This window comes from Ovis canadensis, chromosome 2 (assembly GCF_042477335.2).
Source record: "Ovis canadensis isolate MfBH-ARS-UI-01 breed Bighorn chromosome 2, ARS-UI_OviCan_v2, whole genome shotgun sequence".
NCBI lineage: Eukaryota > Metazoa > Chordata > Mammalia > Artiodactyla > Bovidae > Ovis > Ovis canadensis.
Window position 1 is genome coordinate 205190226 of NC_091246.1, and position 25682 is coordinate 205215907.

The 25682-nt window shown below is 35.2% G+C and overlaps 1 protein-coding gene and 1 pseudogene across 2 annotated transcripts in view; one reads left to right on the forward strand and one right to left on the reverse strand.

Moving 5' to 3' along the window:
- The window catches only part of LOC138434076 (MOB-like protein phocein), a 46344-nt gene extending 24292 nt beyond the window's left edge, over positions 1-22052 (forward strand). For both annotated transcript variants that reach the window (XM_069577926.1, XM_069577925.1), the window contains 6 exons: positions 4357-4457; positions 7268-7310; positions 7500-7586; positions 18331-18410; positions 19769-19880; positions 20003-22052. In XM_069577926.1, the coding sequence (XP_069434027.1) occupies positions 4357-4457; positions 7268-7310; positions 7500-7586; positions 18331-18410; positions 19769-19880; positions 20003-20134 (555 nt within the window). In that variant the 3' untranslated portion in view covers positions 20135-22052. The remainder of the gene's footprint in view (positions 1-4356; positions 4458-7267; positions 7311-7499; positions 7587-18330; positions 18411-19768; positions 19881-20002) is intronic.
- On the reverse strand, positions 13473-15187 carry LOC138434077 (small ribosomal subunit protein uS8-like; annotated as a pseudogene).
- Positions 22053-25682: the final 3630 nt, after the last annotated feature.

The following is a 25682-nucleotide window of genomic DNA, read 5'->3' on the forward strand; positions in this document are numbered from 1 at the left end:
CTTGTAAAGAGTATAGTTGGGTTATATTTCTCTGTTCTTTCTGACAATCCTTGTCTTTTAATTAGTGTATTTAGGCCTTTTAATCTCAATATAGGCTTCCCTGATGGCTCAGAATCCACCTGCCAATGTAAGAGACATGGATTCAGTCAAACCCTGGGTTGGGAAGATTCTCTGGAGAAAGAAATGGCAACCCACTCCAGTTTTCTTGCTTTGGACATCCTATGGATGGAGGAGCCTGGTAGGCTACAGTCCAAGGGGTTACAAAGAATCAGACACAACTGAGCAACTAAAACAACGGTGTTAATGTAGTTATTGATAGATATGTTTAGATTTAAAATTATCATTTTGTAACTTTTCCTTTGTTTGTTTCCTCTTTTTTTGTTTCCCCTCTTCTGCCTTTTTAAGGGTTATTAGAGCATATTCTATTTTATTCTAATTTTGGCTATATTTCATATAATTTTTTGATGATTGTTCTAGAAATTACAAAGTACATGCTTACCTTTTCACAATCTATTTAGAGTCAGTATTTTACTGCTTTGATTGAAATGCATTAACTATCATTATTTAGACTTCTTTACCCTCCTCCTTTATACTATAGCTGTCTACATTACATCTATTAATATATACCTTGAAAACCCTATTGGAGAATGTTGCATACTTTGCTTTCATCTGCCAAATATATTTTAAAGATTAGAGGAAAATAGTCTAATATATATTTGTACCCAGATATTTGTAATTGCTGTTGCTCTTGATATTCTAAGTTTCTTTCAGGTATTATTTTTTCCTTCTATCTGAAGAACTTCCTTTAGTAATTCTTTTAGAGCCATCTGCTGGCTAGGAATTCTCCTTAGTTTTCTTTCCTCTGAGAGTATCTGTATCTTTATTCTTGAAGGGTATTTTTGCTAGATATAGAATTCTGAGTTGACTGTGCTTTTCTTTCAGTACTTTAAAAGTATTGTGCCGTTTCTTCCTGTCATCTGTGGTTTCTGGTGAGAAAGCCGCACTCATTTGAATTCTTATTCTAAGGTCATGTCTTTTCCCCCAGCTTCTTTATCTTTTTTTTTTTTTTTTTAAATTGAAGGATATTTGCTTTACCAAACTTGGTCGTTTTCTGTCATACTTCAAGAATCAGCCATAGGTACACCCATGTCCACTGCCTCCCGAACCTCTCTTCCATCTCCCTCTCCTTCCCACCCTTCTAGATTGTCACAGAACCCCTGTTTGAGTTCCCTGAATCATACAGCAAATTCCCATTAGCTATCGATTTTACATATGGTGTTACAAATTTCCATGTCACTGTCTCCATACATCTCACCCTCTCCCTTCTCCCCTCCCCCTGTGTCCTTAGGTTTGTTTTCTGTCTGTTTCTCCATTGCTGCCCTGAAAATAAATTCGTCAGTACCATCTTTTTAGATTCCATATATATGAGTCAGTATATGATGTTTATTTCTATAATTTATTTCTCTTTCTGACTTACTTCACTCGGTACAACAGGCTCTAGGTTCATCCACCACAGTAGAACTGACTCAAATGCACTCCTTTTTTATGGCTGAGTAGTATTCCATTGTATATATGTACCACAGCTTCTTTATCCATTCATCTGTCGATGGACGTATAGGTTGGTTCCATGTTCTAGCTATTGTAAATAGTGCTGCAGTGAACATTGGGGTACCTGTGTCTTTTTTAGTTTTGGTTTCCTTAAGGTATATGCCTAGGAGTGGGATTACTGGTTCATATGGTGTTTTTTTTTTTTTCTATATGAAACTTTTAGTATTTTATTCATTTTCATAGTTTTACAGTATTAGTAAAAATAATGACCCATTATAAATAAGTATAAAATGGAAGTTGATGAAAAAATAACCCCAAGTCTTCCTTGACTCCCATCCTCCCACCAAAAAACTAGCTAGTATATGGCAAATATCCTTTTCACACATTATCTTTAGGCATATATTCACTTTGTAGTGGTGGATGGTTTAGTCACTAAGTCATGTCTAGTCATGTCTGACTCTTGCAACCCCACAGACTGTAGCCTGCCAGGCTCCTCTGTCCATGGGGTTTTCCAGGCAAGATTACAGGAGTGGGTTGCCATTTCCTTCTCCACATGTGGTGGTTTTATTCCTAGTTTTTTAAGGAATCTCCATACCTTCTTCCATAGTGACTGCCACACCTGTCCAGCTTTTATTGTTTGTAGACTTTTTCATGGCCATTCTGACTGGTGTGAGGTGGTACCTCATTGTAGTTTTGATTTGCATTTCTCTAATAATGAGCAATGTCGAGCATCTTTTCATGTGTTTGTTAGCCGTCTGTATGTCTTCCTTGGAGGAATGTTTGTTTAGATCTTTTTCCCACTTTTTGATTGGGTTGTTTGTTTTCCTGATACTGAGTTGTATGAACTACTTGTATATTTTGGAAATCAATTCTTTGTCAATTGTTTCCTTTGCTATTATTTTCTCCTATTCTGAGGGTTGTCTTTTCACCTTGTTTGTAGTTTTCTTTGTTGTGCAAAAGTTTTTAAGTTTAATTGGATCCCACTTGTTTATTTTTCTTTTTATTTCCATTACTGTAAGAGGTGGGTCATAGAAGCTTTGATTTATGTCATTGAGTGTTCTGCCTGTATTTTCCTCTAAGAGTTTTATAGTTTCCGATCTTAACGTTTAGGTCTTTAATCCATTTTATCTTTGTCTATGGCATTAGGAAGTGTTCTAATTTCATTCTTTTGCATGTAGCTGTCCAGTTTTCCCAGCATCACTTATTAAAGAGGCTATCTTTGCCGAATTATATATTCTTGCCTCCTTTGTCAAAAATAAGGTACCCGTTGGTGTGTGGGTTTCTCTCTGGGCTTTCTGTCTTGTTCCATTGGTCTATATTTCTGTTTTTGTGCCAGTATCATACTATCTTGATGACTGTAACTTTGTAGTATAATCTGAAGTCAGGAAGGTTGATTCCTTCAGCTCCATTCTTCTTTATCAAGACTGCTTTGGCTATTCGGGATCTTTTGTGTTTCCATATGAACTGTGAAATTTTTTGTTCATGTTCTATGAAAAGTACCATTGGTAATTTGATAGGGATTGCATTTAATCTGTAGATTGCACTTGGTGGTATAGTCATTTTCACAGTACTTCCTGCCCAGGAGCATGGACTATCTCTCCACCTGTTTATGTTGTCTTTGATTTCTTTCATCAGTGTCTTATAATTTTCCATATGGGTTCTTTTGTCTCCTTAGAGATAAAAGGAGATTCTCTTTATTTCTAGATGTTTTATTCTTTTTGTTGCAAAGGTGAATGGGATTGATTCCTTAATTTCTCTTTCTGATTTTTCATTGTTAGTATATAGGAGTGCAAGTGATTTCTGCGTATTGACCTTGTATCCTGTGATTTTGCTGAATTCCGATTAGCTCTAATAATTTTCTGATAGTTTCTTTTGGGTTTTCTATGTATAGTATCTTATCATCTGCGAACAGTGAATTTTACTTCTTCTTTTCCCATCTTGATTCCTTTTATTTCTTTTTCTTCTCTAATTGCCATAGCTAGAACTTCCAAAGCTATGTTGAATTGAGAGTGGTCACCCTTGTCTTGTTCCTAGGGAATGCTTTTAGTTTTTCATCATTGAAAATAATATTTGCTGTGGGCTTATCATATATGGCCTTTACTGTTTTGAGGTAGGTTCCTTCTATGCCCATTTTTTGAAGTATTTTTATCATAAGTGGGTGCTGAATTTTGTCAGAGGTTTTTTCTACATCTATTGAGATGACCATATGATTTTTATCTTTCAATTTGTTAATATGGTTTATCACATTGATTGATTTGTGTATGTTGAAGAATCCTTGCATCCCTGGAATAAGCCCGACTTGATCATCGTGTAAGAGCTTTGTAGTGTGTTGTTGAATTCTGTTTACTAGAATTTTGTTGAGGATTTTTGCATCTGTGTTCACCAGTGATTTTGGCCTGTAATTTTCTTTTTTTGTGTTGTCTTTGCCTGGTTTTGGTATCAGGGTGATTGAGGCCTCATAGAATAAGTTTGGAAGTGTTCCTTCCTCTGCCCCTGGCTTCTTTATTTTTAGTTTTTGTCAGTTTGACTACCTCTGGGCATGGATTTCTTTGGATTTTCTTATTTGGTATTCACTCTGCTTTTTCTCATTGTGGCAAAAAATGCATAACATAAAATTGGTCATTTTTGTCATTTTTAAGTGTATGGTTTTGTGGTATCAAGTACATTCACATTGTTGTGCAACCATCTCTGTCTCCAGCACTTTTTCATCTTTCCCAAGTGAAACTCTGTACCCATTAAACAATAACTCTTGTATGCTTTACTGTGTAGTATAATATTTTAATTAACATAAAACTTGTTTGTTTGTAGTATATTCAACAGAACATAAGAGCAGATTGTTCCAATATTGACAAAATTCTTGAACCACCTGAAGGCCAAGATGAAGGTGTATGGAAGTATGAACATTTAAGGTAGGTCCTCATGATATAGCAAAATAGTAATAGTACTTCTAGTAGTAAGAATAACCTTTAATATTAATTATGATTATGAATCATAAATTATTTAACTGTAGACAAAAAAGCCAGTTTCTAAAGCTTTTATGTTTTCAGTGTTATAAAGTTTTCAACATTGTTATTTATTCATTGTTTTCTGTACTTACGGATTTGGGCCTTCTTATCATTTTACAGTTTTCCTTAATCATATCCTTTAATCACAGATGCAGTATTTCCATGTACCTACTCATTTTTACTGCCTACTACCTGTCTACTTTATTTCTCTCTAGAGGGCCTAGTCTAGACTTGGTAGCTGATGTGTTACTAGTCACGCACATACTGTGTCAACTAGTATGAATTTCCAGTCTTCTCTTTGATAAATGAAGGTTAATTGTAATCCTGAAATAAGTTTTAGAGATTTTAATAATATTCTTTGAATGAAAAAATTGATTTTTAATGAATCATGAGTCAACTTTAGAAGCAGCTGTAACCTGAAGTTGCTAGGTTATTTCTTTCTTTCTTTTTTAAAAATTAGGGTATTTCTTGAAGTTAAAAACTTCCCATTGTAAATGGGAATTGATAAGTTAGAGAAGGCAGCATGAAATATGTGTTCATCCAAGTTTGTTACTTTGAGTTGATTTTTAAATAATAAAGTAGAGATCTGAATTTTCCTGCATAAATTAGACCACATTTCCTATGATGAGTGCCTCAGTTTGTAGACAGTGTACTTTTTCTGTTGTTTTGTTTTGATGCTATAGGCTTGTCTAGATATTGTGTCTTGTCATAACAGATCAGCAGTTTCAGGGACTTCTTTGTAAGCTGCCAGTTTCTTGGGCAAGTCACTTGACTACTTGATCGGGTTTTCTTTTTTAATACATCTTGATGGATGATCATTGAAAGCATGAGTATGTAGGTATTATGCCACTCTTATAAATGTAGAAAACACTTTAGAATGATATATACTCTGCCTTATTTTAATCTACTTTGAAAATAACTACTTACTTACCTGTGGGATTAATGATAAAAATAAGCAAAGGTATTTTTTACACCATAAGCATAATTTCTAAAAGGTTAGGGTTCATTTTAATTTACAAGGTTTTTATTTCAGATCTAAAAAAAGTTTTTCCTCCCTACTTAACTTAGACTGTGAAATATGCATTATACAAAACTTGTAAAATCTTTCTTATGCATATTCCATTTGTCCTGGTGCTATTGTTATTACTTTTGTTATTTTTTAATATTATTTTATTTGTATAATTCACTTGTTTTTGTTTTGTATAATTTAAATATTATATGTCACGTATATATTGTTTTGTGTCTTTATTATAGTGTATACATCTTTAACCAAAAAGAGTTTTCAAAGTAGTTTGATTTTTTTTTGCATGTGCTTAATATTACTGATTTGAGGCTTAATACTTGCTATTACTGGTTAATGTAGTTGATTATATGTTAATGGGGATTGAATCTTGACCTCAGTGAAATCACTTCTCACTGAATATTTGTCATCAGGAAAAGATGCTGTTTCCTCTGAATGGCTGCAATCCTATGCCAGTGTATAGGGCGTAGTGACTAGAGGGTAGTCAGCTCTGGTTTGACCCTTCAGCTGCCTAACTATGTGTGTGAGCCCTGTGTCAAATTAACTTGAAGCTGTTAAGTTTACACTGTTTGCCACGATTATACCTATAACACTGGCAGATCAGTTAGCTTAATTTTCCTGTTGACTATAAGTAGATTGGACTAGGTGAGAAACTTGTTTATCACCATCTGTCTTTATTACTACTTAGTGGAAAACAACTCAGAAACATAAAACATGCAACTTACAGATACTGAGCAGTATAGATTTATGTAGTGATTCAGAAATAGTGTTATTTGCATACTCTTAGAACAACACATTATTAGGCATCTGAAGTGGAAATAGATGGCTGATAATTTGACCTTTGTCTTTTAACTTGCTTTCTTCTTTTAAAAAAAAAATTGTTTCAGTTCATTGTTGGCTATGCTGGGTCATTGTTGCTGCATGGGCCTTTCTAGTTGTCGTGAGTGGAGGCCGCTCTGTAGTTGTGGTGAAATGGGTTTCTCATGACCGGGGCTTCTCTTGTTGCACAGCACAGACTAGGCACACTGGCTTCAGTAGTCATGGCATGTGGGCCCAGTAGTCTCAGCTCTCAGGCTCTAGAGCACAGGCTTACGAGTTGTGCTTAGTTGCCTCAGCAGCATGTGGAATCTTCTCTGACCAGGGACAAATGTATTCAGATATATATACACACATAAATTTTTATATAACTGGAATTGTACTCTGAATATAAGTATATATCTTTTGTATGTTTATGTAATAGCAACATTTTACTATTTTCCAATTGCTAATCATTTATGTTTCAAAGAAATTTTTCATGTATAGAGTTTAAGTGAACATCTTTGTACATATATCTAGATTGCAGTTCTGATTGTTTCATTAGAATAGATCCTTAAGAGAATGACTTAGTCAAAAAATACACACTTTGTAAGGTTCTTGGTAAATATTTTCAGATTATTTCTCAGAAAAATTATACTAATTTCTAGTGTATAAAGTGATCAACTCACTGAACACTGATATTGAATGTTATTAGGGTCATTAGTTTTGGGTTTTGTTTACTAATGTACTGTATGTCTTTGTAAGGAATGTGCCATGAAGTTCAAGTGGTGTTGATAATAGTGATGAGAAAGGATGGTATTTTTTTTTTACAATTAATATTCTAAAAATAATACGAAGAATAGATAAGGCTTTTTCATTTATATATTTACTTTTTTAGGCAATTCTGTCTTGAGCTAAATGGACTTGCTGTCAAACTTCAGGTAATATTTTCTTTAACTTAAAACTAATTGAAAGTTCTGACTTTTTTCCTGTTTTTATAAATTAATGTGCTTACAAAGACATCTAGAATTTGTAATTTATTCTAGAATTTTGCACAAAATATAGTAACCCAATTGATAAACTTTTTCATTGTTATTTTGCATGTTAATAAGTATAACAATTTTTAACAGAGTGAATGCCATCCAGATACCTGCACTCAGATGACAGCAACTGAACAGTGGATTTTTCTTTGTGCAGCTCATAAAACACCAAAAGAGGTGGGAATGTATAAAGTTGAATGACTAATAAATTCATTGTAACCTAAATCTCTTCAAGACAATGGTAGACAAATTTTTTTTTGAGTTTTTAGGTCACTGTTTATTTTGCTCTTTGATTTAGAGTTTTTTGATGCAAGGTTATTGTCACAGTGTTACTTTAGGATTTCTTTTGATCAGTATCTTTTGAAAATTTTTTAATTAAAATATCGTTAACCTATACTATGTTAGTTTCAGGAGTAAGGCATACTGATTTGATATTTCTCTAAATTACAAAGTGATCACTGTGATAAGTTTAGTTTACCATCTGTCATCATACAGAGTTACTACAGAATTATTGAGAGAGTTTCTCATGTTGTGCATTTCATTCCTAGGACTCATTAATTTTGTAACTGGCTGTTTATACCTCTTAATCTTCCTCACCTATTTCATTCATTTCTATCTCCCCTCTGGCAACCACTTTTGTTCTTTGTATCTATGACTTCTGTTTTATTGTTTCTTCACTGTTGTTTTTTTAGATTCCACTTATAAGTGAAATCATATGGTATTTGTCTTTCTCTGTCTCATTTTGTTTTTAGATTCCACATACAAGTGAAATCATATGGTATTTGCCTTTCTCTGTCTCGTTTTGTTTTTAGATTCCACATACAAGTGAAATCATATGGTATTTGCCTTTCTCTGACTTTTTTCACGTAGCATAATACCCTCTAGGTCCATCTACACTTTTGCAAATGGCAGAATTTCATTCTTTTATGCCAGTGTGTATACATACCACATCTTCTTTATATGGACACTTAGATTGTTTCCGCATCTTTGTTGTCGTCATTGTTGTTTAGTCACTGTTGTGTCTGACCCTTGTGATTCCATGGACTGTAGCCCACCAGGTTCCTCTGTCCATGGGATTTCCCAGGCAGGAATACTGAAGTGGGTTGCCACTTCCTTCTCTAGGTGATCTTCCTGACTCAGAGATCGAACTCAGAGATCGAACCTGCACCTCCTGCGTTGTCAGGTGAATTCTTTACCACTGAGCCATCAGAGAAACACTGCTTCCATATCTTGGCTACTATAAATAACGCTTCAGTGAACAGGGGCATGCATGTATCTGTTTGATTAGTGTTTTTGTTTCTTTGGGCAATTGCTGGGTTGTATGGCAGTTTCTATTTTTCATTTTTTGAGGAACCGCTGTACTGTTTTCCATAGTGGTTGTACCAGTTTACATTCTGTGCAGTGGTGCAGGAAGGTTCCTATATCTCCTGAACAGTACTTATTTTTTGTCCTTTTTTGAGGGGTGGGCCATACTACACAGCATGTGGGATCTCAGTTCCCCAAGCAGGGATTGAACTCGTGCCTCCTGTAGTGGAAGTGCAGATTCTTAACCGCAGGACTGCCAGGAAAGTCCTTGTTTTTTTGATGGTACTCTTTTCGACAAATGTGAGGTAGTAACCTATTCTGGTTTGATTTGCATTTCCTTGATAATTAGTGATGTTGAGTACCTTTACATGTGTCTGTTGGCCATCTGTATGTCTTCTTTTGAGAAAATGTGTATTCAGGTCTTCTGCCCATTTTTTAACCTGATTGTCAAAGAGTGTACTACCCTTTTTTTCTTCTAGGAGTTTTATGGTTTCCCATCTGACATTTAAATCTAAATCCATTTTGAGTTTATTTTTGTATATGGTGTAAGTAATCCAGTTTGACTCTTTCGTATGTAGCTGTCCAATTTTCCCAGCACCATTTATTGAAGAGACTTTCTTTACCCTAGTGTATATATTGCCTCTTTTGTTATAGACAACTGACCATGTAAGTGTGGGTTTATTGCTGGGCTCTCTGTTCTCTTCCCTATGTATCTGTTTTTGTGCCAGTAACATACTGTTTTGATTATATAGCTTTGTAGTATAGTTTCAAATCAGGCACTTGGTATCTCCAGCTTTGTCATTATTTCTTAAGATTGTTTTGGATATGTGGAGTCTTCTGTATTTCCTCAGAAATTTTAAAATTATTTGCTTTAGTTCTGTTAAAAATGCCATAAGTATTTTGATATGGATTGCATTGAGTATATAGATTGCCTTGGGAAGTACGGTCATTTTAACAGTGTTAATTCTTCTAATCCATGAACATGGTATATCTTTCCATTTGTTTGTATAGTATCATTTCTTGTAACTGGACAATTAAATCAACTGGAACTTACAATTCATTGACTATGACATAATAACACCTATCATATTGTGTTGATATCTAATGTGTAATGGATGAAATACATGTGTTTAGATATTTTGGTTTACTTTTAATTTCTTTTTATAGGAATAACTGTTAGTGATTACTAGTTGATACTAATTGATTACTAGATTACTAGTCTATCAAATAGAAATGTTGACTTTTATAGGTCAGTGTTTTTTTCCTACATTAATATTTCTTACTATTTATTTGAAACCCACCATAATGATTTTCCTTCCATAATTGGTCTCATTGAAAATCTCACTCATGTTGTTTTCTCCTTATTTTGTTTTTGTTAAGGTGAGAGTATAGGAAGTTGCAATTGTTTATAGAACATTTTTTGTTTTAAATAATTCATGTCATCTGACATGTAGTACACAGTTTTCCTTAGTTGTCTCAAAAATGTCCTTTATAACTGGTTTGCTTAAAAATATGCATTGCATTTCCCTTGATCTGCCTTCCCTTTTAATCTGTAGTAATTAGTTTTTACATGACATTGACTCATTGAAAATAACTGAGTTAGCCCTGTGCTGTAGGATTATAGACTTTTGATTATTATATTGACAGACCACTAAAGCTTAAATCCAGTTAATTCTTTAGCTGGAAAATCAATGTTTGATGTCCTTTTGTTTGAAAAGGTTAATTCTCCAAAATAAGAAGTATCTGATACCTATCTAACCTAAGTAGTACTTATTTTTCAATATTGACTTCACTCATGATATTACTTTTTTTTTAGTTAATAAACTGAAGCAATATTAAGATTGTGTATCATTCTGTATCTGGGGAAATCATAGCAGTTTCATTGATAATTCATTGATAATTCACTGGAATTGACTCTATAGCATAGCACATGATGTGATCATTCCTATTAGAAAATTGAATCCCAAGAAGCTAGTGTCATTTTGGCAATAGTAAAAATGCATTATTCTCACTTTAATGTGGGAAAGCCATCCAGTGTGTCTTGTATTGTGAGACATATACATACCAAGTCATTACTACATCCACTTTTCTCTTTGTTGCTGTTGTTTAGTTGTGCTCAGCTTTTTTGAGGAGGACTAGAGGAGGAGCCTGTGAGGCTCCTCTGTCTGTGGGATTTCCCAGTCAAGAATAATAGAGTGAATTTCCATTTCTTTATCCAGGGGATAATCCCTACCCAGGGATTGAACCTGTGTCTCTTCCATTGGCAGGCAGATTCTTTATCCCTGAGCCACCAGGGAAATTTTTTTCTTGAGTTATGTTAAATGTAAGATAGAATAATCATCTGAATTATATCCTGTGAGTGAATCTTAAAAGTACACCACTGCTTGCTAAAGACCAGCTCCACTAGATTTTCCACGTTTCAAGGGATGGTGCTAGTGTATTTTCCAAGTGGTAGTTTTGAGGGATGAGATTATTGTAAAAATACAAACAAAAGAAAATCTTGAGAGGACACTTTTTGAATCCTTTAGAAATAATTTTACGTAGTTAAAAAATAATAGCAACAGAGATTAGTAGCTAAGAAAGTTGTTCTTACGAATTAAAAGCACTGGCAGATTCTGAAGTGGAAGAGGCACAGAGTACTCAGCAGCAGTGATGATTTACTCAAGGTCCTTCAGAATTATAGAGAGGCATTGCAGCAAATAGAGTTAAGTCTACAAACAGTGATTATAAGCAATGAAGATTATAACTTGTTGTTATCCGTTAGTCCTTTCAGTCATATGCAGATTGTGATTACTTGCAGTAGCATTATAAATATATATTTGGTAAAATATAATTTATAAAAGTTTGAACACATTACTTACTATTTGTAACATACTATTTTGGCCATATTTTGCCAAATGTTTGCTGTTATATATGATGCAGAGTAGGATCAGTTAATTGAGAATTAATTGGAGGAGGTGGAGGGAGGCAGCTAAATTAAGGCAAAACTCTTCCTCTAATTCCAAAAAGAAAAAATTCAGAAATCAGTCTAAAGTTACGCTGTTTGAAACAGTAGCCATAAAACATGTGGCTGTGGAGCACTTAATGTGGATAGTCTAAATTGAGATGTTCTTTAAGTATAAAATCCATACTGATTTCAAATATTTAGTACAAAGGGACAATGTAAAATATCTCATTGAGAGTTAACTGGATAACTACATACAAAATAATGAATTTAGACCCCCTACCTCACACCGTATACAGAAATTAGCTCTCAGTGGAAATCAAACACCTAAATGTAAGAGCTAAAACTGTAAAACTCTTGGGGGGAAAAATAGGTATAAATTTTCATGACCTTGGACTAGGCAGTGATTTCTTAGATATGATACCAAAAGCTCAGTGGTGGAAGAAGATATATATGTCAGATTTCATAGAAAATAAAAATGGTTGTGCTTTAAAGGACACTGTCAAGAAAATGAAAAGACAATGTACATAACTAGAGAAAATATTTTTGTAAATTATATCTCTGTTAAGGGTCTGGTGTCCAGAATATATAAAGAGCTATTACGAAACAACTAAAAGACAACTTAATATTAAAATGAGCAAAGAATTTTTTTTTCTGCTTGCTCAGTGCAGCTTATAGCATCTTAGTTTTGCAACCAGGGATTGAACCCATGCCCATGGCATTGAAAGCATGGAGTCCTAACTACTGGACTGCCAGGGAAGTCCCTAAAATGAACAAAGGATTTGAATGGATATTTCTCTAAAGAAATATAAAAATGGTCAGTAAGTACATGAAAAGGTGTTCATCATCATTAGTAATTAGGCTAAATGCATATCAAAACCACATGAGAATGGAGAAATAAAAATGTGATGGATATAAATACATACAATGGAATATTATTCAGCCATAAAAGGGGGTGAAGTTCTGATATATGCTATATATAACATGAATGAACCTGAAGGACATTATGCTAAGTGAACTAAGCGAGATACAAAAGAACAGTTATGGTGTGATTTCACTTATATGATACATCTAGAAAGGACAAATTCATAGAGCCTGAAAGTAGATTAGAGGTTGTCAGGGCTGGGGATTGGGAATGTGGGGAAATTACTACTTAATGGTTATAGTGTCTATTTGGAATGAGGAAAAACCTTTGGTTTAAAACAGATAGTATAGATGGCTGCACAATAGTGAATGTAACTAATGCCACTGAATTGTATGTTTAAAAATGTTTAAAATGGAATGGGAATTCCCTGGTGGTCCAGTGGTTAGGACTCCATACTTCCATTCCAGAGGGCACAAGTTCAATCTCTGGTTGAGGAACTGAGATCCCATATGCCCATATGTGGCACTGCCAAAAATAAAGGTTAAAATGGCAAATTTTACCACAGGTTTTTCAAAGTGGAAAAAGAAAGTTCCTCAAAATAACAGATATAGAGTTACTATATGGCTTACCAATTCTACTTTTAGGTATATACTCAAATGAAAAACATAGATCCAGACAATACTTGTGCACTAATAAAGCTTTGTGAATCACAATATCGAAAAATGGAAACAACCAAATTTCCATCAACTGATGAGTAAATATACAACATGTGGTATATGTATACAATGGAATATTATTTAGCCTTAAAAAAGAATCTAGAGGGAGAAACATTTTCAAGTATTTTATATATATTAAAAGCCAAGTCTAAAAATGTTTTGAATTAAGAAAATAATGAGTATTGATTCATTCTGCACTATTCAGGAGCCTTGAAAACATGCTGAATGACACAAAAGTCCACATTCTATTCCATTTTTAGGAAATATTCAGAATAGGTAATTTCAGAGAAGATAGAAGGTAGGTCAGTTGTTTAGGATTCAGGGGAAGAGAGAAGGAGAAATGACTGCTAATTAATATTGGGTTTCTCTTGGGGGTGATGAAAATGATATGGAATGTAGTTGATAATGGTTACATAATTTTGTGAATATACTAAAAACTATTGAGTTTTACACTTTAAAAGAGATTTTGTGGTATGTGAATTATATATTAACTTTAAAATATCCCCGTTCTCCTGGGAACAGGCCCCTAAAAGGAGAAAGAAAGCACATACACTACTTGGACTTTTTTGTGACCTTAAGGGAGCAGTAATGACCTGAACACAGAAATTCTACCTTGTGGCCTGGCATCTTGGAATGTATGTGGGGAGAGTCTTATCAGATTTTAACACTCTTCAGCGACTTTCCATATATCCTCATGACTCAGGAAAATAGATTTCTTTCTTTTTGTCCACTATATTCAAGAGTCAACATGTTATACTTTTGACTCTGCTGTGAGTCTTTAGGCAAGTCCTTAATTCATTGCTTTAGTTTGCTTATTTGCAAAGTGGGAAACATAACCTACCTTGTAGGGTTGTTGTGGAGAATAAATAGAGTTAATACATATAAAGGCTTTAAACAGTGCCCAGAGCTTAGTAGGTGCTATGTACGGCTTGGCTATTATCATCATAGCATCTCCATAAAATCTTTCTTCTTTCCCAGTGTTATTTAAGCTGCATTAGCAGTCAGGTCAGACTCTGCTGAATAGCTTCCTAGTTTATTTCCTTATTCTAAATCCACATCTCCAGTGTGTCACTTGAATCTTTGACAAGTCTACCTCTGATCTTGTCCCTGTCTTACTCAGTGGTCTGTAGAGTTCATCAAATAAAGTCTAAACTCCTTCTACAAAAAAACCACACAGAAGCTCATTAGCAATTTTTCTATCAATTATGTTAAAACGGTAATTTTGGCTATATGGAGTTAAATAAAATACATCATTAAAATTAATTTCACCTTTTTTTTTTTTACCTATTTAATGTGGATGTTAGAATATTTAAATTAAACATGTAGCTTGCATTGTATTTCCATGCTGACTTAATGGTACATCCAAGTGACCAATATGAATGAGAATTACAATGACTTGGGATGTTTGTCTTTGACCAAATCACGTTGTAATCATATATATGGATAAAGATACTTTTTCCAATAAATACTGCTCTTGTTACTGTTTTAGGCAGGGAGTCTACTAGCCACAAAATTCCTATGGATGTACATTTTTTTTCCTCTGAGGCGTTTTATTCGTATGCATTACATCGCTGGAAAGAATCCAAGGATTTTCCCTCCTGTGTGTTTTTGTCTTGCTTCTTCATGGTCCATGATGCCAGCCGAGGTTGTCAGTACAATGAAACCAAACTGACGGGACGGGCGCAGGTTATTCTGCCATTCTTTTAGATCTTAGAGTTGCACATCAAATCTGAGGCTGATCGCTCCATACTTATTTAGCCTGCCTGTGAGGTTCACAACAATTTTCCCAGCCCTGTTGTCATTTATGATTTCAAATTCTCCAGTGTAGCCATGCTTCATCATCACAGTTAGAATCCTGACTGGGACTTTGGAGCACCTGGTATTAGCCTCTCTTTTTGGTATTGTTGATACTCTTGAGAGCGTCAGCCAGGACACACATGCGCACCATTATGGTGGCACAGAAAGATGGCTGAAGGAGGATGTACCTTTTTTTTTCTTTGGTGTAGATTAATCTGTATTTACCATCTGAGTCACCAGGGAAGCCCTAAAAGAAAGTGAAGTTGCTCAGTCATGTCTGACTCTTTGCAGCCCCATGGACTACCAGGTTCCTCCATCATTGGGATATTCTAGGCAAGAATACTGGAGTGGGTTGCCATTTCCTTCTCGAGGAGATCTTTCTGACCCAGGGATTGAATCCAGGTCTCCCGCATTGTAGGTAGATGCTTAATTAACCAGATAATCACAATGGTGTGATCACTCACCTAGGGCCAGACATCCTGGAATATGAAGTCAAGTGAGCCTTAGAAAGCATCACTACGAACAAAGCTAGTGGAGGTGATGGGATTCCAGTGGAGCTATTTCAAATCCTAAAAGATGATGCTGTGAAAGTACTGCACTCAATATGCCAGCAAATTGGGAAAACTCAGCAGTGGCCACAGGACTGGAAAAGGTCAGTTTTCATTCCAATCGCAAAGAAAGGCGATGCTGAAGAAAGCTTAAACTACCGCACAATTGCACTCATCTCACACACTAGTAAAGTAATGCTCAAAATTCTCCAAGCCAGGCTTCAGCAGTACGTGAACCATGAAATTCCTGATGTTCAAGCTGGTTTTAGAAAAAGCAGAGGAACCAGAGATCAACTTGCCAACATCCACTGAATCATGGAAAAAGCAAGAGAGTTCCAGAAAAACATCTGTTTCTGCTTTATTGACTATGCCAAAGCCTTTGACTGTGTGGATTACAATCAACTGTGGAAAATTCTGAAAGAGATGGGAATACCAGACCACCTGACCTGCCTCTTGAGAAATTTGTATGCAAGTCAGGAAGCAACAGTTAGAACTGGACGTGGAACAACAGACTGGTTCCAAATAGGAAAAGAAGTACGTCAAGGCTGTATATTGTCACCCTGCTTATTTAACTTATATGCAGAGTACATCTTGAGAAATGCTGGGCTGGAAAAAGCACAAGGTGGAATCAAGATTGCTGGGAGAAATATCAATAACCTCAGATATGCAGATGACACCACCCTTATGGCAGAAAGTGAAGAGGAACTCAAAAGCCTCTTGATGAAAGTGAAAGAGGAGAGTGAAAAAGTTGGCTTAAAGCTCAACATTCAGAAAACAAAGATCATGGCATCTGGTCCCATCACTTCATGGGAAATAGATTGGAAAACAGTGTCAGACTTTATATTTTTGGGCTCCAAAATCACTGCAGATGGTGACTGCAGCCATGAAAAAAAGACACTTACTCCTTGGAAGAAAAGTTATGACCAACCTAGATAGTATATTCAAAAGCAGAGACATTACTTTGCCAACAAAGGTCTATCTAGTCAAGACTATGGTTTTTCCAGTGGTCATGTATGGATGTGAGAGTTGGACTGTGAAGAAAGCTGAGTGCCAAAGAATTGATGCTTTTGAACTGTGGTGTTGGAGAAGACTCTTGAGAGTCCCCTGGACTGCAAGGAGATCCAACCAGTCCATTCTGAAGGAGATCAGCCCTGGGTTTCTTTGGAAGGAATGATGCTAAAGCTGAAGCTCCAGTACTTTGGCCACCTTATGTGAAGAGTTGACTCATTGGAAAAGACTTTGATGCTAGGAGGGATTGGGGGCAGGAGGAGAAGGGGTCGACCGAGGATGATATGGCTCGGTGGCATCACTGACTCGATGGACGTGAGTCTGAGTGAACTCCGGGAGTTGGTGATGGACAGGGAGGCCTGGTGTGCTGCGATTCATGGGGTCGCAAAGAGTCGGACACGACTGAGCGACTGAACTGAACTGAAATCTGTATTTGCCATGTACTATACTTAGCAGTGTTGAGTAGTTACTGCATTTTAAAACGCCAATTTCATTCTCAGCACTTGAAAAATATTCTAATTACTGAGTAGAATTAGAGTAATTTTTCTTTCTCTAGTCTTACTTGTTTCTTGTTGGTTCCCTGGTTCACTCTGAGTCTTCGTTTCTTTTGATGCTTCTCACTCCCTGCCCTCAGAAGAACTGAATGAGAATAATTACTTTACAGTTTTATCTTTCATTTGATTGATTTGCTATGAGACAATTCAGTTTCATTTTCTGATAAATGAAATAGAGTAAGACAGGTTTATTAAAATGTAAAGAAATTTCAGATTTCATATTAAATTGCAAAGGAGGTTCAGGGAGAAAAATTTTTATAGAGCTACTAGATTGGAATTAGGGTACCAGCAACATAGTAAGGCATACTTTTTAGGGTGTAAGAAGACAGTGATCTTTGGAGGTATTTGTGAAGAAGGCTGCTGGGCCACTTGGCAAAGTATAAACCAGTGGACTAGGAATCAGTATATCTGGGTTATGGTTTTTAAATCCTTCTTCCTAACTATGTCATCTAGTGTAAATCATTGACCACAAGTCAAGGGTAGTCCCTGTTGCTGCGCATCATTCTTCAGGTGTTGTCTCTCTCATCCTTTAGAGTTGGGATATTTGCACGCTTGTTTACTTGAATTTCTGTTGTACAGAGTCAGCATCTTCTTAGCATGCCTAAAGACAAGACTTTCCTAAGTTGGTCTGCTTGTTTTGAGGAATTCCTTATCCTTGCCTATAAATTTTTTTTTTTTTTTAAATGGCTGCACTGTGCAGCTTGTGGGATCTTACTTAGTTCATTGACCAGAGATTGAACCTGGGCCCTCAGCAATGAGAGTGTGGAGTCCTAACCACCTGGACAGCCAGGGAGTTCCCATAGATTTTTAAGATCTGGTAAGAATCCTGTGCATCATTTGCAAACTGACCAGTTTCCTCATTTGTAAAGCCAGAGAGTTAGATTAGATAATCAGGTGTTCTTCCTAACTCGACAGAAGCATTGTTTTCATGTAGGTACAATACTGAGAGTGAGAAATTGGGAGACTGATTCACTTATTTACTGTAAGCTGGGTATTATAGTTGAGGGGATAGTAAAGCCTTATTTATTGACATAACATTGAATTTTACAGTCATTCTGATATTGTAAGAAACATTTCCTTAGAATATGCTTGGAGGTTTTGGATTAAGATACCTGTGCAATAAATATACCTAATTTTAGAGGCAGAACTCATTGTTTATGCATTTTATATCCTTTCTTTTATAGTGTCCTGCTATAGACTACACTAGACACACGCTTGATGGTGCTGCATGTCTTCTGAATAGCAATAAATATTTTCCCAGCAGGTAAATAAAACCTTTAAATGAGGTATTAAACTTTTCGGATTTAAAGATTGATGTTTTTAGAACTAAAAGTAGTTTGCTTATTAATGCATTGTATTCTGTAAACTTTATTTTTTATCTGTTGTATATTTGACTTGTCTAGAATTATTCACGTTTTGAAATTAAGATTGTGATTAAACTAAAGGCATCAGGGCTCGGCTCCCAAAGCTCACTGGCCAGTTCAGTCATGAGTAGTTCCTGCTCCTGTGTGTCATTTTCCAGGGCTCTCCCTCTCAAGCTTTAGGGTTGGGATATTTACACACTTGCTTACTTGACACTTTGGTAGAGTGAGCATCCTCGTAGACAGCATGCTAAAGAGCAGACTTTCCTAAGTTGGACTGCTTATTTTTTTTTTCTTAAGTATGTTCTGTGTATTTCCAGCCTGTTTTTCTTTTAATTGAAGAATGGTTGATTTACAGTGTTGTGTTAGTTACTGCTGTACAGTGAAGTGACTCAGTTTTACATATATATACACACACATTCTTTTTCATATTCTTTTCCATTGTGGTTTATCACAGGATACTGAATATAGTTCCCTTGTGCTACACAGTAGGACCTCATTGTTTATCCATTCTGTATATAGCAGTTTGCATCTGTTATTCCCAAACTCCCACTCCATCCCTCGCCAATCCTCCTCCTCCCCCTTAGTCTGTTCTCTATTGGACTGATAATTTTTGAAGGAGTCCTTATCCTTGCTTTTACATTTTTAAGATCGGGGAGGAAGCCTGTGCATAACTGTAATATATTATTGTTGAGGTTTGTGACTGGTCTTTTATTCTCATAAGATGTTTGTTACCGAGTGGATAGATTTGGAGGCTTTTTCACCTAAATATCACTGACTTCAAAGAGCTCACATAAAATATGTAAAAAATAATGGGTTTTGCCTTAGTATCCTGTATACATTTTCAAAAAGAAAACAAATAGGCAGTTTTTATTTCTCATACACACATTAAAAATTGAGTTCCATAGAATAAAATGATAATTCCTTTTAGTAGTTTTAATTTGCTCTAGTGGACAGAGTGTAAATATCAAAAACATGTTTTTAGTAAGTTTTGCCAAGGTTTGTTTTAGCTGCATTAAACTTTAACAAAGTATCAGAATTATAATTCTGAGTTTCTTGGGCGCTATGGTTAGGTAGTGAAGTTAGGAGTGAGGAACAAGAGTTTTGGTCTTGCCCTTGCCACTTGCTAGCACTGTGACCTGGCCTGGCCACTTATTTTCTCTGGTGTCAGTTTCTGCTCTCGTGAACTGAGAAGATTGGACTCTATTGTTCCTAAGATCTGTCTAGCTCTATGAATCTATTATTTCTTTTCTGTTTCTAGAGTTAGCATAAAGGAATCATCTGTAGCAAAACTAGGATCAGTATGCCGTAGGATTTACAGAATATTTTCACATGCTTATTTTCATCACCGGCAGATATTTGATGAATATGAAGTAAGTATATTTCACTAATTGTCCTGGTACATTCTTATGAGAATGACAATAATATATGTTGATATTTGTCTCATTTATTTGGTTTTGAGTGGTAAGTTGAAATGTTTTTTTTCTCTCTACAGAATGAAACATTTTTGTGTCACCGGTTTACTAAATTTGTGATGAAATATAATTTGATGTCCAAGGATAACCTGATTGTACCAATTTTAGAAGAAGAAGTTCAGAATTCAGTTTCTGGGGAAAGTGAAGCATGAAGGGAATCATATAGAAAAAAATGTACTGATCACATAATTAACATTAATTATGTACTGTATATATATCATTTTAGACACATCAATCATGTATCCATATTATAGCTTCTTTGTTTAGTATAGGTTTTTGTATGCTGAGTGTTGCCTTTTAAAATGGGAAATACTTTTTAAGTTATTCATGAGCTGTATATTCACTGGTGTGGCACTCATGGTTTTTAAATAAGATTAGTATTATGTTTATAATGCCTGTTAATAAAAGAATTTACAGTTTGGTAAAATTGCTGCTAAACAATCATTGGATCACAATCCTCATCAAATAAACACATCTATAAAAAGATGAGTGAGCTTGAGGTTTCACACAAACCATTTATACTAAAGACATAGTAATGTTTTCCTTTGGTTTTATACCTGAGTTTAGATATTCTAGGAAATTCTGTAGCACATAGTTCTATCTTAATAAGTTTTCTAAAATGAGATAAAAGTGTTTTTAAATTCTGTTTATAGTTTTTGATATACATATAATTATGTGTATATCCAAGTATAAATGCAAATAAAGCATCAGTAATACTTAAGTAATCTTACTATGCTACACAAAGTATATTCTAGACCAGCATACTTAGAAAGGATTTACCTTTCTGCATCAGTGGATAGTTACATACAAGATAGTGATAACGATAAAGAGTGTAAATGATGTTCCCAGTGGAAACCTGCCCTGTCCTTCCCTTCTCTCCATTTCCCTTAATTCCTTCCTCAAACTACATACCTGAGAAGCTTTTCACCAGACTGTGATTTAGTGGTGACTTATACCTATTTATATTTGTATTAATTGCTTACAGATTATACCTCATATTAGCAATTACATTACACTACAGGAAAAAATGTATTGGCATAGGCTCTTGCTTATCTTTGCTTTGCAAAATTGTTCTCACTACTTGGAAAACAGTCTTTGAAATAGCTTGACTAATAATGTTAGTAATATTAATCTTCACATCTAACCATTTAGGCAGCACTTAAATAGAGTTGGAAAATACTATAGTATTTATTTTACACCCCTTCTCCATAAAGTTTATGTTTGAATTATATGGACATGTAAAATTTTTTTGCAGTAATTCACAGGTTCCAAAGGTATTGTTGAATGCTCATACATTTTTTGGACTTGGTTATAATTCAGTGTCTTAAGAAGGATTCAACCATAGATTTTACAATCGTAGCTATTGAATGCAGTTTTCTAACAAAGCACTAGGAGGTCTTATTGCTGAACTGGTTGTAATGAGACACTTAGGTTAAAAAAAATTTGTACATGTAGTGAAGAAAATATTTAAATCTATCTTTTGAACAGAATTAACAAATGGACTTCCTCTTCATTTGAATGAATTATTTTGAAATGAAGATTAAAATGTAGTAATGTGTTTTTTTTTCAAGTTGGAGGAAATAATTCATACCATGCTATAAGTATGTATTGCAAAAATGTGGAAAACAGTAGCATCCTGAGAGTTTGTATATATATTTATGCTTTTTGATCCTGCCAGTATATTTGGCTTTGAACAGTGCTATTCCAGCAGCCAGTCATTATTTTGTCCCAATCCACACTCTCTTTAAGAAGTTTTATATTCACAGTGAAAGGAAAATTGGCTTTGAAATTATGCATTTATATTAATGTAACTATGAACCAATGGGAATAGTAGTTTTTACACAAACTTGCTAAATATCGAGAAACTAAACCAAGTTAATAAATTATATATAGCAATGTAGCTCTTCTCTCTGTATAAAAGTCTCAGTGGATTTCTATTGCTTGACTATTAGTGAACATTTGAACTAAGGCAGTGGCTGGGATTTGGTGATCTGGCTAAGTATTCTGAAACACATTTTGAATAATATGACTTGGTGTTAATGGGGAAATAAAAATTTTTTTTCTTACTCATTCCATCTTCCCTGTACTATGTGTTTGGAATTGATCATAAAAAAAAAAATACCCCAAAGAAAACATTAGTTTGTAGTCTTGCTTTTGTATTCATATTGACATTCATATTCTTGCATTGTGAAGTTGAGTCACTGTATCAGGTAAGACAGAACTGAAACAATTACTGTTTTTCCTTAAAATTCATAGAATTTTGAAAATTTTGTTCACAGAATTTTGAAAATATAAATGTATATGTGCTGTGTTATGCTGCGTTAGTCACTCAGTCATGTCCAGCTCTATGTGACCATGAACTCTGGCCCACTAGGCTCTTCTGTCCATGGGATTTCTCCAGGCAAGAAGACGAGTGGGTTGCCATGCCCTCCTCCAAGGGATCTTCCCAACCCGGGGATCAAACCAAGGTCTCCTGCATTGTAGGTGGATTCTTTACTGTCTGAGCCACCAGGGAAGTCCATGTATGTGCTTAAGTGGTACTAAAAAAACTGATGAGCCCGGCAAACCATTGATTTATAAAGTAATTGTTCTAAGAGGAGGGGAGTAGAAAACTCATAGTTCTGTGTAATAAAGAAGTTAGGCTCCACTTACTGTTTGAATTATACAATATAGATCCAAAAACTAAATTTTTCTTTTCATAGAATTATTTTGACCATATAGTCAATTCATCATTTTTCTCATATATTTAAGAAAGTACCTAATTTTTAATAATTTATGTTCCTGTAAGTATTACAGTTCTTTTGTGTGTGTCCATTTTCTTTTCTCTGACTTAAGGGATTAAATTTGCATTTCTAGAACAGTTTCTCAATTAAATTTAAAATGAATTTTTGTGTTTGGTTGTGTCACATGGCCTGTGGAATCCTAGTTCAGTCCTGACCGGACTGAACCCAGGTCCTCGGCAGTGCAAGCAGGGAGTCCCAACCACTGGACCACCGGGGGATTCCCTAAATTTTTAACAAGTTAATATTTTTAATATCAGGATAAAATTTTAAATCTATAGTTAATTGCATTATTAGCAAGAACTGTTAAGGTCTCAAACACGTTTAGTGACGTCAAAATCATTGTAATAGAACTAATTAATTTTTCCCTGGATACTTTGCTCTATTTTTGCCCAAAGGTTTCCTATCAGTTAAATGCTACATTTTATATGCTTTTATTTTTAAATACTTCTTGAATGTACAAAGGTTTCTTGGTGTGATTCTTCCATGCTAGGCATGAAAGATTCTCATTTTTTGAATACAGCTGATTGTTAACTAAGCAGACACTATGGATATGTATTAGTACAACACATTTAGCAAGTTATTTGAGGCGGTCAAAATATCCAAATGCATTTTCTGAAAAAACAGGCATTATTAGTGTAGGGCACACTATAAAACCAGATAACTTCCAAATAAATTCACTAAATAGTTAGATTACTCATCTAAAAGATTTAATTAGGAACCTCAATATTGGGGGAGGCATGGATATTTTCTGTGGGCTAAAAATTAATTATAGTACTTTATTTGATTTTTTCTGCTGTTTACATTTCTTTTTATAGTACACAGAGCTTCATATGAAGTGTGAGAATCTAATTAAGCAAAGAGAATACTAAATTTTTCATTAAAACAAATTTCCAAAAAAGAAATAACAACTGACATCCTGAACTTCTGTCCATGAAGACAGTATGTTAGTTGTGTTGCGTCAGGTATTGTTTCTATGATTAATTATTGCATCGACATTCAAAATGAGTTAAATACTCATTTTAAAATGAAATCATTTTATCCTGATTTGGACTTCAGCTATAAACCTTGGTAAAAACAGTTTATAATTCCATAAGTGGTGTATTTACCTTAAAAATTGTTTTTAGTTTATTTTTGGTTGCACTGGGTCATTGTTGCTGTGCATGGGCTTTCTCTGGTTGCAGTGGGTGGGGGCTTCTTTTCATTGAGGTGCTTGGGCTTCTCATTGTGAGAGCTTCTCGCTGCAGAGCACAGGCTCTAGGCAGTCGGACTTTAGGAGTCGCAGCACCCTGGATCAATAGTTGTAGTGTGCAGCCCTCGGGCCTGTGGGCTTCAGCAGTGCAGCACGCAGGCCCAGTAGTTGTGGCACACGGACTCAGTTGCTCTACAGCATGTGGAATCTTCCCAGACCAGGGTTGGAACCTGTGCACCCTGCGCTGGCAGGCAGATTCCTATCCATCGCGCTGCCAGGTTAGTCCTTTACCACTTTGTTTTGAATGGACCTCATGAAAGTCTTGTTCACTTAAAAATTGTAGTTTGTCACAGATAATAGGATTTTCTCTGACTTTGTATAACCATGTCAAAGGAACATTCTCATTTAACACGATACTTTATGTAAAATAATTGTCTACATCTTTATAAACATCTGCTAATTAGTATTTTTGGTTTTCCTTAGTTATTAGTGAATGAAAGAAAATGTTAATTTCTTTTAAAAAACAAAACATTTAAAATATCTTGTTATAAAAATCAAGAGTTAAAAGAAGTAGGAATGATAGGATTTTGTGCTCCTATTTCCCCTACTTTCCTCAGAGATAGATTGAGGGGAGTCAAAGGAAAAAGGCAATCTCCGAGATGAAAAAACACAAGGTATAGTCATTATTGCACTAGCAATGACATAGCCGCTTGACCCAATTTCAGAAATCAATAGAACCTTTTTTTTAAATTTTGAGGGTGAATTTTACTTAACTCCCCTAAAAAATGTGATTGTATTTTAAAACCAGGTGTATATTTATAGACAGAAACTGTTCTTGCCTTGATTTGGATTAATATTTAAACCACTTTTAAACATGTTTGGTGCTTTTAGATTTTTAAACATTTTACAAAACAAATGCAGATCTTGGATTCTGATGGTTGAGAACCATGTTAGTGGTTGTATTAGTTTTCAGTATCTGCTGTAGTAAATTACCACAGACTTAGTGGCTTCAAGAATACAACTTTATTATCGTCTGACAATTCTTGAGGTCAGGAGCTCAAAATAAGTTTTACTGGGCTAAAATTAAGTCCCCATTTCTTTCTGGAGGCTAGGGGAAATCTGTTTCTTTCCTCTTTCAGCTGCTGGTGGCTGCTGGCAATATTTGGCTTGTGGCCCCATCATTCCTGTCTCTACATCATCTCATTGCCTTCCCTCTGTGGTGATATTTTTCTCCACCTCTCCAGGGAGACTTGTAATTGCATCATTATGCTCACCTGGATATTCCAGGCTAATTTCCCCATCTCAAGATAATCATATTTGCAAAGCCCCTTTTGCAATATAATGTTATCATCTTGAAACAAGTGTGTAAGTATTAGTTGCTTAGTCATGTCCTACTCTTTGAGACCCCATGGACTGTAGCCCACCAGGTTCCTCTGCTCATGGAATTCTCCAGAATATTGGAATGGGTAGCCATTCCCTTCTGCAGGGGATCTTCCCAGCCCAGGGAACAAACCCAGGTCTCCTGAATTGTAGGCAGATTCTTTACCATCTGATCCACCAGGGAAGCCCAATGTAATCATCTTAGGGAGCCTTTATTCAGTCTACCATAGCAGTCCTCTTCAATTCACACTGTTAAAAAGTTCTCCATGCTATCAGTTCAGTTCAGTTGCTCAGTCACGTCTGACTCTGTGATCTCATGGACTACAGCACTCCAGGCTTCCCTGACCA